The sequence below is a fragment of the Sinocyclocheilus grahami genome, unplaced genomic scaffold (genome assembly GCF_001515645.1).
Source record: "Sinocyclocheilus grahami isolate Dianchi unplaced genomic scaffold, SAMN03320097.WGS_v1.1 scaffold336.1, whole genome shotgun sequence".
In the NCBI taxonomy this organism is placed as follows: domain Eukaryota; kingdom Metazoa; phylum Chordata; class Actinopteri; order Cypriniformes; family Cyprinidae; genus Sinocyclocheilus; species Sinocyclocheilus grahami.
Genome location: NW_015505515.1, coordinates 707,751 through 721,904, shown reverse-complemented (window position 1 = coordinate 721,904; position 14,154 = coordinate 707,751). Strand labels below are relative to the sequence as shown.

The following is a 14,154-nucleotide window of genomic DNA, read 5'->3' as shown; positions in this document are numbered from 1 at the left end:
AGAAACATGTACATTGGAGATTTTGTTTTGCACTTTTTTTTATTAAAAGATCATCAGAAGAAATCACTGAGGTCTTTTAAAGTCTTAGAATAACTGCATTAAATAAAGAACTGGCTCATTCGTGGTTTAGATGTGGGGATTTAGTGAGCTTGTTAAAGCGGAGTCTCCAAACACATTGGTGTATGAAGCCTTAAGGTAGTGGACGTAGTTCTGCAGGCTGCGGTTGGCGCTGTTCACTTGCTCCAACTGGTTCTTCATGTCCTGAAGTTTGCACTGAAATCGCTTCTCCATCTGAAAAATGAAACCAAACTGCTTCTAAAAGGTCCTAATGCAAGCTCATATATGATTATTTGACATGTAAGGAAAATGGCAGATTACAACAAGCGAAGCATCAGCAGATTCCCACAAATCACTGACCAATCTAAAGTATCCAGATAGACATTTGTTACCCATTCTCAATGGGAAAGTGCCCAAGCAACATTGATCAAAAAATGTTGCCCCAGGTATCATCTGGCTTGAATTTCCATCTTTATATCAAATGCCACTAGTACTAGTATATCAAAAAGTTTTTGTAATTATTCTCATCGGTGACATTTCTCTCAGTAATAAAGCAATGTTATCACATTGGCGTTTGCTTGTTTCAGTCTACAAAGATTGATATCTAGCTGCTTAAATATTTTAGAGAATTTTTTTTTAACTGCCCATGATTTTCCAAAATTTCCAGAGGGTAATACAATAAAAAAAAAAAAAAGTAATCGTCTAGAAGCAACTCTAAAAACTTGCCTCATAGACTTATTTTATGAATATGTTTCTACAGAGCCTCTAAAGGAACATGGTGAAGGAAAAAAAAGATGAGAGGGAAAATATATTTCAATGCTTTTGTATTCTCTTACAGAAGTATTGCATTCCCCCGACTCTCAAAAGCACTGACATGATTTTTCCTCCTCCCACTTAATTTTGTGTCCATCACCAGCTTTGCGTTCACTCACAAAGTTTCTCAGGGGAACACAAACTCTTGCTAGAGAATGGAAAAATGTTCTGTGTGAATGCAAAGTTTATAAGGGCAAATGCAAAAAGCATTGAAATGATAAATGACAATTTTTTTTCTCCATCGCCATGTCCCTTTAGGCACACCATACGTTTTGGTCATGTTGGATTTTTTTAACCAAACTGAACCACAGCTCAAAATGATTTACTCTTACTATTCACAGAGAATTTTACAGTATAATCATTGATGATTTTTGTTTAGAGAATTTTTTTTTAACGCCCCATGATTTTCCAAAATTTCCAAAGGGAAAAAAAAAAAAAAAAAAAAAAAAAAGTAATCGTCTAGAAGCAACTTATTTTTATGAATATGTTTCTACAGAGCCTCTAAAGGAACATGGTGAAGGAAAAAAAAGATGAGAGGGAAAATATATTTCAATGCTTTTGTATTCTCTTACAGAAGTATTGCATTCCCCCGATTCTCAAAAGCACTGACATGATTTTTCCTCCTCCCACTTAATTTTGTGTCCATCACCAGCTTTGCGTTCACTCACAAAGTTTCTCAGGGGAACACAAACTCTTGCTAGAGAATGGAAAAATGTTCTGTGTGAATGCAAAGTTTATAAGGGCAAATGCAAAAAGCATTGAAATGATAAATGACCATTTTTTTTCTCCATCGCCATGTCCCTTTAGGCACACCATACGTTTTGGTCATGTTGGATTTTTTTAACCAAACTGAACCACAGCTCAAAATGATTTACTCTTACTATTCACAGAGAATTTTACAGTATAATCATTGATGATTTTTGTTTTCGCGGAGCTTGTCAAGTATTGTGGAATGGAAAGTTTCAGAGCTCATAGTCTGCCATCGAACACTTACATCCTCTTTGCTGCGGCGCAGCTGACCCAGCTCATTTTTAGCCAGGCTCAGCTGACTCTCCAAATCCAGCATTTTAGACTGAGCTGAGCATTCTTTGGACAGCACCCGCTCCAGGCTCTGGCCCACCTGTGAACAAAGACTCATGTATACACAAACCTCACACAGGTGCAACATCTGCAGCATCAAAAAGAATTTGCTGTGGATTGTGACCTGTCTCTGCGCCTCCTCCCTGGCCTGCTCCAGCTGTCTGTAGAGGGAGTCACACTCCCGGCTCCTCTCCTCCAGACGCAGCTGCGTGTTGTGGATGGTCTCTTCACGCTTAGCGACAACCTGAAGCAGATCCCTGTTCTGAGTGCTCACATCCTCCATCTTCCTGTGTGAACCAAGAAGAGAGAATGATACAGAAATGCGACTAAATACAGTCGAACCAAACTTTATTCAGACACCTTCAACATTTCTCACATTATCATAGTGTATTCGCTATAGTTTCGAAAATGGTAATAAAATATGACAAGAACGGTATCAGAACAAATTCATTTTGATAATGTCAGATTACTTTGATGGAAAGGTATGTAATGGATTACAATCAACCAAAAATGATTCAGTTGTTAAATTTAAGCACACAATGAGATAATAGCAATTTAGGTCAACCAATTACCAAGCAATGCTTAATTGTGTTCAGTCTGTGGTGTAAAAAGTTCGCATTAGCAATGAAAGAAAAAACACTTAAGAAAACATCGTCAGGTCAAAGTGTCTGAATAATTTTTGGTCCCAACTTTTTATCAATTTTACTGGTAGTCCACTATATGAAACATTTTTGAGTATAATATGTCACAGTTTACTTTATTTTGCTATCCTCACTTACATAAATTAAATATAGTGTCCTACACCCACTAGTAAAAAAAAATATTAAAAATTATTTCTGGTGTCTGAATAATTTTTGGTTTGACTGTATTTAACTTCAGCTCTTTGTGTCAATTGGGTGTTTATGTTAAAGACCCAATTAAATGTTATTAATTTATTAATATTTTCTGTGGACATTTCCTGTTTAGAAGGAAAGTTATACATCAAATTTAAATAAATATTACATAAATAAATACAATTAAAATGTAATGCTTTCTAGCCAGTGACAGGAGAGCAGAAAATAATCTAATAATGATAACAATATCAATATATGTTGGTTTATTTATTAGAGGAGATGAAAATTTAAATAGAAATTATCATTTTGATTCCTTTTCAAATATATAATATATATTACAGGAAGAGTTCATTTGTTTCATAATTTATTTTGTAATATATATTTAATAGAAGAGAATGGAACTAAAATATGAATAATTCATCATTTGATTTCATAATGTCTTTTAAATATTACATTATAATACATTATATTATATAAGGAGATAACGCCATCAATATATTTTGGTTTATTTTATAAAAGAAGGAAATTTAAATGGAAATTTTTCATAATTTAGATCTCACGAGGTCTTTTAAATATTATATTATATTTATTATATTATTACAGCAGATGTGCCGGAGACCTTTCAGTGCCTTCCATGGAGCGTTTCAACTGCATGTTCTCTTCAAGTAGAAATAAGTTCTTCTCCTGGAGATTCTCTATTTTACAACTGTGCTGCTCCATCTACACACAAACAAGAAAATACATCATGAAATGAAAAGCCCTTCTGATTCCACTGTAATATTAGTGGTGTAAACATGAATAAACCCGCATGATTACCTTGACTCTGAGCTCAGACAGAGTGCTGTTCTGCTCTGTGTTTCTCCTGTCCTGGATGTGCATGTTCTCTCTGGCCTCCCTGAGCTCGTTCTCCAAGCGCTTCAGAGCTTCACGCAGCATCTCCATTTCCTTCAGCCGAGCATGGAGCTGCTTGCGGCTCTGTTCCACCTCTCTTTCCATCTCCTCGCGGTCACTCTGTGCTTCCTTCTCCACCATCTCCAGCCTCAAAGTGTACTCCTCTGACTCCAAGCGTGTCTTTTGCAACTGCAAGAATTACGAAGGGTTAGTGTACTACGACTCAGTGAAGATGGACTGTAATGAGCTATGTTAAAAGCACCTGACTCTTGTAACCCTCTACCAGACTCTCGAAGTCTCTGAGAGAAATCTTCAGCTGCTGCACCTCTGTCTGAGACAAAGACAGTCTGTCCTCTGTGGCTGACAGAGTGCTCTAAAAGAGGAGACATGCAAGGTAATGCACAAAAATCTAAATCAGAGCTTAAATGGTTTTGGATGAATAAGAAAAGTCTAGATCTAGACAAGATTTTATTAGATTTCTTGCCTTGAGTCTCTGGTTTTCCAGTTTGGTGGCTGTGTTCTCTGAGGTGAGGAAGTGCAGACGGCTGAGAAGCCCCTCTCTCTCTGCGCAGGACTTCTCCTTACAACTGCACAGCTGTTCACTCAACTCAATGAGGCGACTGCAAAGAGAAACGTCTACAATCACCATCCACTATGAGCTCCACTAAATATGACAATTGGGTAAATATCAGGAAACCCCTCAATATTTTATACTGAGTTTATATTTCATAAACAACAAATTATATTCTGAATAAAGAACCATTTTATTCCCCTTAATTCTTACTACCATATTCCAAACAAATACAGTATAGATAGATAGATAGATAGACGATAGATAGATAGACGATAGATAGATAGATAGATAGATAGATAGATAGATAGATGATAGATAGATAGCTAGACGATAGATAGATAGATAGATAGATAGATAGATAGATAGACGATAGATAGACAGATAGATTGATAGATAGATAGATAGATAGATAGACGATAGATAGATAGACAGATAGATAGATAGATAGACGATAGATAGATAGATAGACGATATATAAATAGGCAGATAGATAGATAGATGATAGATAGATAGACGATAGATAGATAGATAGATAGATAGCATATTCTCAATCACTGTAATGTGAAAAAAATATTAAATTATATTTATACACTACCATTCAAAAGTAAAAAAGGAAATGCCACAAAATTCCCATAAAAATACTGAGCAGCACTGTTTAACATTGATAATAAAAAATGTTTCTTAAGCACAAAATCAACATAGAATGATTTCTGAAGGATCATGTGACACAGAAAACTGGAGTAATGATGCTGAAATCTTAAAGATCATTGTTTGCTTGTATTTTAATGTAATATGGAAAAACGTAATTTATTATGCCAATAAGAACATGAATGAAGTAAAGATAAAGATAATAAGGATAATGTAGAGTAAGTAAAATGCTCATGGTGGTAATGAGAAATGGGTAGGAAAAATATGTTTGCTACAAAACAATGCACATCTTCAAAAATGCAGAAATTTTTTACAAAGGAATTTATCGACAATTAAGTTGAAAGAGAATTTCAAAAACTCAAATCTCACTGATGTATAAGCCCAAGCATCATACACTACTCAGAACATAATCCATAATTTACACTAAAAATAATACATTATAGACGTGAAGACTAGGCTGAGCTTCAGTGGACACTTAGAACAAGTGAAGATAGTCACTGACTTATTTAAGGTGGTGATCTCCAACTCCAGCTGGCTTTTCTCTCTGTTCTGTTTGGAGTAGCGCTGCCGAAGCTCCTCAGCAGTGGAGAGAGCCTCTGCTAACTGAGCCTCCTGAGGAGATGACACAAACACATCAGAGTTTGCACTGCATGGCTCATACTGGCCAACTGCATAAAAATCAGGCTTTCAAGTCAAATGAATACATAAGCCAGCAGTGCCATATTAAAAAAAGGACATTTTGAAAATGATTTAATCAATTAGCACTTTGTAAACCATGAAAGACTACAAAATATTTATATGAAACCCTGTAGTACAGTTCATGTATTGTTCTTCTGTCCGGTACCTTGTCCAGGAGTTCTGCAGAGAGCTGTGCAGCTGTATTCACACTTTGTTCAGCTTGTTTCCTCTGGTCCTCCAAGACCCGTTTGTGGACGTCTCTGTCTCCTTCACAATGCTGCTTCAGCTCTCTCATCTGCTCCAGCAGGCCTTGCACCTCCTCCTGCTGACGCTGCAGTGTCTCTTCCAGCCTCTGTGCCACAGTACAGTACAGACTTACATGATGTGCCATTTTATGTCAATGAAAACCATGACTAAGGTAAAAGCAGGCTTACTTGAATCTGAGCCTCCAGCCGGTTATTCTCAGCTTCTTTCTTGTACAGCTGATTCTGCAAGCGACTGCGGGTGGATTCAAGAACCCTTGGCAGCTCTCCTGCAGTCCTCAGATGATCCTGTGATGACAATCACAAAACACATTCTTAAAAACACTTCCTACAACACTGGAGCTAATCTGATGCATATTCACTACATGCAAGCATGTAGAAATGCAGAAGAGGTAATAAAACATTCCGTAGAAGAATCTTATGCAAATTAATAAAAAATAAGGGAATTAGTGAGATATCATTATTACCTTTTCATTTTCCAAATTCTCAGCCATCTCATTGGCCTCTCTGTCCCTGTGGTTGAGTTTAGTCTGAAGTTTCTAAAAGAGAAAGTAAAACATTATAACCACTTCAAATAAATGTTTTTTTTTTATGTATTCTAAAACGTTTTTTCCTGTGATGGCAAAGCTGAATCTTCAGCAGCCATTACTTTAGTTTTCAGTGTCACATGATCCTTCAGAAATTATTCTAATATGCTGATTTGGTCCCTGAGAAACATTTTTAATTATTATCAATGTTGAAAACAGTTGTGCTGCTTAATGTTTTTCTAGAAACCCTGAAACACATTTTTTTAGGATTCTTTGATGAATAAAACGTTTTAAAAATTTCAGCATTTATTTTTACAAACAGAGATTTTGTTTTGTAAAACAAGTCTTCACTTTCACTTTAGATACATTTAACGCATACTTTTTGAATCAAATGTATGTGTATCAAGCTAACAACATTGTTATATATACATAAATATATATATAGAGAGAGAGCAAGAAATGTTGGAGTTAGATTACAAACCCTTTTCTCAGCCTCAGATTCAGCAAGTTTTCTCATTAGCATCTCCTTCTCATCAGACAACCTCAGTGCATCTGTCTGTGGTGAAAAGGACAGACAAAACAGAACTGTTTTGTTTAAAAAAAAGTGCATATACACAATACTGCAGAACCAACAGCCAACCTAAATATGAGACAAATTTAGTTAGGACGTTTTTGTACCTCTCGTCCATGCTGTTCCCTCAAAAGCCGTCTGAGAGTGCGGTTTGTCTCCACAAACGTGTCCAACTTTTGCTCTAGTAGCTCATGTTGACGACCCAACTGATCAGAGTGCATCTTTGACTGTTTTTGTCATGAATGCACAAAGTGATTTTTTTTATTATTATTCAAGAGAAGCGATTCCAAAGGTAACTGAAAAGTTTGGAGTTTTGCCAACCTTCTTAAGTTTGCCCACGGTTTCCCTCAGTGCTGTCACTTGTTTGGCTACAGCCTGGCCGTCTATCTCAGCTTCCACCAGTTTCCTCTGCAAAGTTTCTATCTCCTGGTGTGGAGGTCCTGTTTCTGATCTATCCACATAATTCACACATTTTAAGCATTTGGTCACTACAACCCTAAAAAGAAGCTAATGTGTCAGAAAGAACTATACCGCATATGTCCAGACTCAGCCTGCGTCCCATCTACAGTGCTTCGCAGATCAGCATTCTCGCGCTTTGTCCTCCTCAAGTCCTTGCTGGCTTCTTCAAGTCTTTCCTCATGCTGATCAATCAAACGCCGACAGGCGCTCAACTGCTGTGACTGGTGCTTTAAGTGGTCCTCTGCCTGCCGTAACTTTACCTGTGAAGATTTAGACATTCAAATCCACAATGTTGCACGATGAATTGTGAGTCCATCTTATAGTCATGATTACCCATACCTCACTTTTTATACAGTCAACCTCTGACATTAGACTTTCAATTTTTCTCTCATATTTGTCGATTACTCCTCTCGCATCGTCCTCTTCACTGGACAGGTCAGTGAGCTGCAGAGGAGGCGAAGAAGGGTCAGTGGCCCGTCCCGGGGTGATCTCTAAGCAGCGAGTAGGCCCCTGATGGAAATTTTTATTAAAGTACAGTCATTCAGAGTCACAATTAAAAAAAAAAAATGACTCATTATAGATGATTGATATGTGCTGGCAAATGAGGTAGAATAGGACTTAACAAACCTCCCATTTGTATTCTCTTCGTCTTGAAGCCTTTCCAGGAGGAACCCAGGGGGCTCGGACCTTTACACTGGCAGTGGATCGTAAATTGCTCACTTTCCCCTGCTGAACAAAAAAAGAGTTGTGATGATGAGAGATTTCACTGTCTCCGTAAATCAAACGAGACCGTTTTAAACTGGAACGGTAAACAGCATCTATTCTGACCTGGCTTTTCTGTGGACTCTTCTTCAGGTGGACATGCACAGATGTTGAGTCTGGGACATGAACATGGACGGGTGGAGAAGGCGACCGTGTTTTCATCCCTTTAATTCAGTAGGGCGATCTTTATTTGTCTTAAGAATATGAAAAGTGTATCATAAAATTGGAAGAAAAATAAAACAGAAGTGTTATTAATCATACTTGCGTATCTTTTAAACAAAAAAGACTATTAGTTCTCAGCCAAGTCTATGTTTTGCTACTAATCTTTTCTCAGTTTATACACTGCATATTTATACGAGCAGTTAAAGAATCCTTATCGATTAAAACTTGTGTACTTTAAACGATTAATGTAATATGAATAAAAATACCACTAACCTTAATACAAGTATGCAACGTTGCGTTCCCCGTGTGGTGTTGTTTGCAGTACCCGGTAGACTTTCGCATGGACAATAGCCGCCAATCGGAGACGCGTCTGACGCTCTAAATCCCGCCTTCTACATTCTGTTTTGCTTCTGATTGGCTGGTTCGAAACTTCAGCGACAAAGATTTGAGAAGTGTGTTTAACGCCCAATGAACTGAAGCTGATTAGGTTTCTATGCCAACGACGCGTTGCTATGTGCCTCCTATTATAACCTTTGTCCGTGAAATTTTCTCATACATAAATTGCCATTTTATTCACAATCAGTTGTGGTGACATTAGAATGAATTACACACTAGAGTCTTATCTAACATGCGTTCGCTTAATTATTTCGAGAAAAAACATGACTAACCAGCTGACAACCATCTGCTTGAGGTTTTATTTACTGAGGTTTTACTTTATTTAATTGACAAAAATGTATCACTTTTGTCGAATCAAAATATGATGCATAGGCAAAAGTTCTTGGTTAACTGGACACTCCAAATGTCCAAAGCAACTTTCACATTTAAACCATTACTCAGTAAGATCACAGTTTTAAGTTAAACCCCTTGAAATCCCAAGGTTGAAACGCATTAATATGAACATTCAGTAAACCACAGATCTTAAAGTCACTGCAACCTAAGACTGGACACTTATGAACCAGAGAACAGTAATGCAAACTGAGGTAGACAGAAGCATAGATCTACAGTGATGTATCAGGGCTGAGCTCATCTGCTTAGGTAACCTAAATACCTAACAACCCTAAAAGTGATGAGAGTGGCAGCACTTCAGTATGACAAAAGGAACAAAACAGATATTCAAAAGAACAAGAAACAGTAACTTGTGGAAAGAAATTAACTGTCATTTGCTGAAAAATGGACTAAATTACCAGATTATAAATTAGTCAGTAACCTGTTTTCAAGCTACAAACTAGTTCACAGATGGAAAAAATTGGATGATTTCAAAACAATCCTCTAAAACCCATTCACAATGTCTATAAAATATATGAGGTTGTTTACTTTAAACAGCATTTGCTTAAGGTTGCACTTTGCTGCAAAGTAAAAGAAAACACTATGAGAGAAATAAAGAAATCCAGTTTAGTTGCATAAATTATAGGGGGAACAGCATTTTATGTTTTTTTTTTATCTCTTCAAATTAAATTCTTAGCTCCGTGATTACAGTCCGAGCAAAGGAAGAATGGAAGCCAGATAAATAACTGGACAAAAATTAGTCTTAAGATTTGCAAAACCAGTAGACTACCATTAGATGGCATCAAGCCTGTTTTTTAAAGTTGTGCTGTGGTATCAGGGGCTTCAAGTTTGTGCGGCGATGACAGAAGCTTTGATTTTATGACTCTCGTTGTGTGGCCTTCTGCATACGTTGATACCAGTTCTTCACCTTGGTATGTTCCATCATATCATCAAATGCCTGAAGGCCCTCCATAACCCTCAGAACACCGAACACGGCCTGTGTTGAAAACACACGGTATAAGAATGTATTTCCCACCATACCACAGACAATGAAGAATCAGAAATAATCCAATTCATATCCCTTAAGCAATTGTGACACTGAGAAAAATAAACACTACCATTCAAAAGTATTGGGTCCAAAAAAAAAAAGAAATTAATACTTTTATTTAGCAAGTGTGCATTAAATTGACCAAAAGTGACAGTAAAGACTTTTATAATATTACAAGACATTTCTATTACAAACAAATGCTGTTCTTTAAACTTTTATTTATTTATGGTCATAAAAATATTAGGCAGTACAACTTTTTCAACATTGGCTACTGAATAAATGGCTGCTGAAAATTCAGCTTTGTTATCAAAGGTATAAATTACATTTTAAAATATATTAAAATAAAAAACTATTTACATTGTAATAATAGTTAACAATATTACTGTTTTTACTGTATTTTAGATCAAATAAATTAAGCCTTTGTGACCAAAAGAGACTTCTTTCAACATAAAAAAAAAATCTTACAGACCCAAACTTTACAACGGAAGTGTTTTTATGTATAATTTTAGACTTCGAGAAAAACACATACTAGATCTGCAAGGTTGGGTTGATCGCCTCCCATAAATTTCTTGTTTTTTCCAATGGCTGACACCCAATCATTGACGGCCTTGTAGAGATCCTGTCTCACGTCATCTTGCAGATGGTGTCTGTGTAGTATGATGAGGTTAAACTTTATTATCAAAACATTTTTGACAAATATCTTTATTATGTATTATTTAAAACGCTTAAAAACATACCTATTTTTCAATCTCTTTGAAATGATCCACATGGCAGCAGCTCCAAAATACTTAGCAAAGAATCCCTCAAATGTCCCAAATTTGCCTTCTCGCACTATGTAATCAAAGGATGCAAGGGCTTCAGTCGGCGTGCGGTAAACATTTGGGGAAATTAGGTGCACCAGCCTCTCATCTGCCCATTTCCGCCATTTAATCTCCTCTCTGGGCAAAAATTGTTAATCCAATAATTATGTTTGACTCTGTAAATTCAATAAAAAAATTATAATAAAGCAATCACTTTCAGAAATAACTGATTTGCTTTACTTTCTGGTGTCTTTTCCAGGATATAAACGATCAGCTTCTGTGTCTTGAACCATGACCCAGTACTTATTGCCAAACTCTATCACGTCTTTTCCACTGTCATTTTTTGCCTTCATCTCAGGATAACAAGTGAGAATCTCAGATATTGTTTTTTCCCTAAAAGAAGCAGTGAACAAACAATCAAAATGTGCATTTATATGTACATTTATTTGCCTAAAGTAAAGCAACTATTACAAAACTGAACAGTGCTCAAAAGATCACAATCAATCCCCCTCCAACTTCAGGAAAACATCAAATTGTCAATTTCCAATCAATACTGTGAACAAAACATTATGTTTATTGTCACTTTTCATTGTGCTTTCTAAAGAATAATCATGCTTTGGGGCATCCATAAAAAATTTAAAAAAAAGCTTGGTCACACTTTATTTTAAAGGTCCAATTCTCACTTTTAACAAACCTACGACTTTTGCCTCGATAAACTCCTTATTTGCCGCTTATTAGTTAGTATGGTAGTTGTTAAAATTAGGTATTGTGTAGGATTAGGTATGTAGATTATGGTCATGCAGAATATGTGCTTTACAAGCACTAATAAACAGCCAATATGTTAATAATAGGCATGCTAATATGCAACTAGTTAATAGTGAGAATTTGTCTCTATACTTAAGCGTTAACAAAAGCACTTCTAAATTACTATAATATACAAACATACCAAATGTTTATGCAACAAATAAAGTCACTAAAACCACTTAAATTTTAACATGACCATTCATATAAAAAGATCATCAAGTAGAAGATGCTCACCTGCTGACCAGGTATGTCTTCAAAACACTTATTATTACAGAAGAATCATTGAGTTGCTATTGAGATATAAACAAAGAGAGGGACTTGGTGAGCTGAAGCATCATATATCAGAAAGAGGATATCGATCATCATCAGAAAGATGCGAATAGCTACATACCAACGTCCCGTTCACCATCAGGATGGGAACTTTTCTGTAAGTGGACCACTTGATCTCCTGTCGCATGACGGGATTGACCTCCACAATTTCATATGGCAGACCATGACAATCCAGGAAGGCTCGCACCTTGCTGCAAAACGGACAGGTCTTATACTGATACAGAGTCAACTTCAGATCTGTGCCCAGCTCAGGTGCCTATTCAAAACAAGTTAATAAAACCATGGTGAGCAAACAACCCCAAAACTAAGGGCACATTTCAACACTCTCATCCAAAACTGTATGTATATATACATTTGGTTTTTCCTCTGCAAGGTGACGCTGAAGCGTGAGTTTGACGGTCTGGTACAAGCCGAAACCACCACCGAGCAAGAAGGCGCATCCCAGGACTCTCCCACTGCCACGCACCGGCGCAGCGAGCAACGTTCTGGCTCTAAATCCCGCTCCGCCGGTACCGTAAGCCCTTCCTTGGCATCTCATGGAGATTCTCGGCCCTAATGCTGCGGTGTTTGTTAGACGGCATGTCGTCGTGTCTAAAACTAACCGTGAGACCTTACTAAGCGTTCTCGCACAGGCCGCCGCCATCATGATTTTACATAAACACCCACAATTCTACGGCAAGCGCAATGAAACAAATGCTACAAGCTAATAGCCGTTTCTTGGAGAAGGTTTACTCCCTCCAGGGGGTGCGGGGGGCTCAAAAACCGAATCCCGCATTAAAATATTTTCTTTACAAAAGTATAATAGTATAATATGTTTTTATAATATATATAAAATGTATAAAGTGTTTTATATTATATAATAGCTTTTATATATTAAGTTATTTGAAATACAAATAAACAATATGCGTCAATAATCTCAGCCAAAGAACGTGATCCTAGCAGTGAGGAGGAAAATAACAGGTCACGTGTGCACGGCATTGAGAAACCTATTAAAATAAGGAGATAAAAGAAATAAAATATTTGAGTACCATCGAACTCGAGGCAACATCTGGGCATCTTATGCCTACTTACTTTAATTTCGCTGTGTAGTATCAATTGACCATAAAAATGTTCATCTGTTTTTGAACTTAACTGGTGAGTGACAAGACATACCCTATTCTAGAGTTATTTATTTGTTTGTTTGTTCAAAAATACCTGCATAGCAGACTAAATTATATGTTGTTGTTATTAGGGATAATATTTATAGAACAAAACAAGGACATGTTGGGCCAAGGAGGTCTCTATCTGTTAGCATTCCCATTCATCTTAAAAGCAGGTGCTTAAAACACTTGATTATTGGTTAGTTTCATTTACTTGTTAGCCAATATGCAAGTTTTGTGTCATTTAAAAATTATTTAAAAATTTAATTTTAATCCTTAAAGAAACTGAAAAAAGTAATGCCTTAAAACTCTCTAAATATGTAACGTATATTGTTTAACCCCCTTAAGTTTAAGTTAATTTATTAATTTTTAATACCTTTTATTAATTTATAATTAAATTTACTAGCAATTATCCTGTAACATGAAAACAGAGTTAAAATAGCCATTTCATGATTTTAAGAACACTGTTAGCCAGATTCGGACACCGAGAAAACATCTACAACAATATAATTACATATTAGCAATAAATACAATCAATACATGCTCTTTTAGGCTGGATGATGTAGTTACAGCATCTACCAGCAGGGACTAACTGGGCCAAGCTAACCAGCCAAACTTTGACCCTTTGGACTAAACCGTTTCACAGTGGGTCACCAGCAGGAGGCCTAGGAATAATTTTAACATTTCTTTTCACGCATTTTATCAACAAATTAGTATGATTTAGAAGAATAAATCACATTTTATAACTGTTTATTCTTTCTTTCTTTTTCTCAGTCACTATGTTTCCAGGAGGCCTAGGAATAATTTTAACATTTCTTTTCACGCATTTTACCAACAAATTAGTATGATTTAGAAGAATAAATCACATTTTATAACTGTTTATTCTTTCTTTCTTTTTCTCAGTCACTATGTTTCATACCTTGTGTGTGTGTGTGTGTGTGTGTGTGTGT

General features: G+C 36.3%; 2 protein-coding genes across 5 annotated transcripts; both read right to left on the bottom strand.

Moving 5' to 3' along the window:
- Positions 1-34: 34 nt before the first annotated feature.
- Positions 35-9,660, bottom strand: odf2b (outer dense fiber of sperm tails 2b). Of its 4 annotated transcripts, none has more exons than XM_016295457.1 (19): positions 8,592-9,660; positions 8,223-8,350; positions 8,022-8,123; positions 7,728-7,904; positions 7,467-7,648; positions 7,257-7,386; positions 7,043-7,162; positions 6,846-6,920; positions 6,305-6,376; positions 6,009-6,125; positions 5,741-5,926; positions 5,399-5,508; positions 4,159-4,294; positions 3,937-4,047; positions 3,600-3,863; positions 3,385-3,503; positions 2,075-2,237; positions 1,865-1,990; positions 35-291 (listed from the first exon to the last, which is right to left on the bottom strand). In XM_016295457.1, the coding sequence occupies exons 2-19, from the start codon at positions 8,316-8,318 to the stop codon at positions 127-129; spliced, it is 2,451 nt and encodes an 816-aa protein (XP_016150943.1). In that variant the 5' UTR covers positions 8,319-8,350; positions 8,592-9,660; the 3' UTR covers positions 35-126. The 4 variants fall into 4 exon arrangements, with proteins under 4 accessions (XP_016150943.1, XP_016150942.1, XP_016150945.1 ...); XM_016295456.1 differs by having other exon boundaries at positions 7,467-7,654; positions 7,734-7,904; XM_016295459.1 differs by having other exon boundaries at positions 3,403-3,503; positions 7,467-7,654; positions 7,734-7,904.
- Positions 9,661-9,747: 87 nt separating this feature from the next.
- Positions 9,748-12,734, bottom strand: LOC107602856 (prostaglandin E synthase 2-like). The gene is made up of 7 exons (XM_016295460.1): positions 12,418-12,734; positions 12,127-12,321; positions 11,970-12,025; positions 11,172-11,324; positions 10,869-11,069; positions 10,661-10,778; positions 9,748-10,080 (listed from the first exon to the last, which is right to left on the bottom strand). The coding sequence occupies exons 1-7, from the start codon at positions 12,709-12,711 to the stop codon at positions 9,961-9,963; spliced, it is 1,137 nt and encodes a 378-aa protein (XP_016150946.1). The 5' UTR covers positions 12,712-12,734; the 3' UTR covers positions 9,748-9,960.
- Between the last annotated feature and the right edge of the window lie 1,420 nt (positions 12,735-14,154).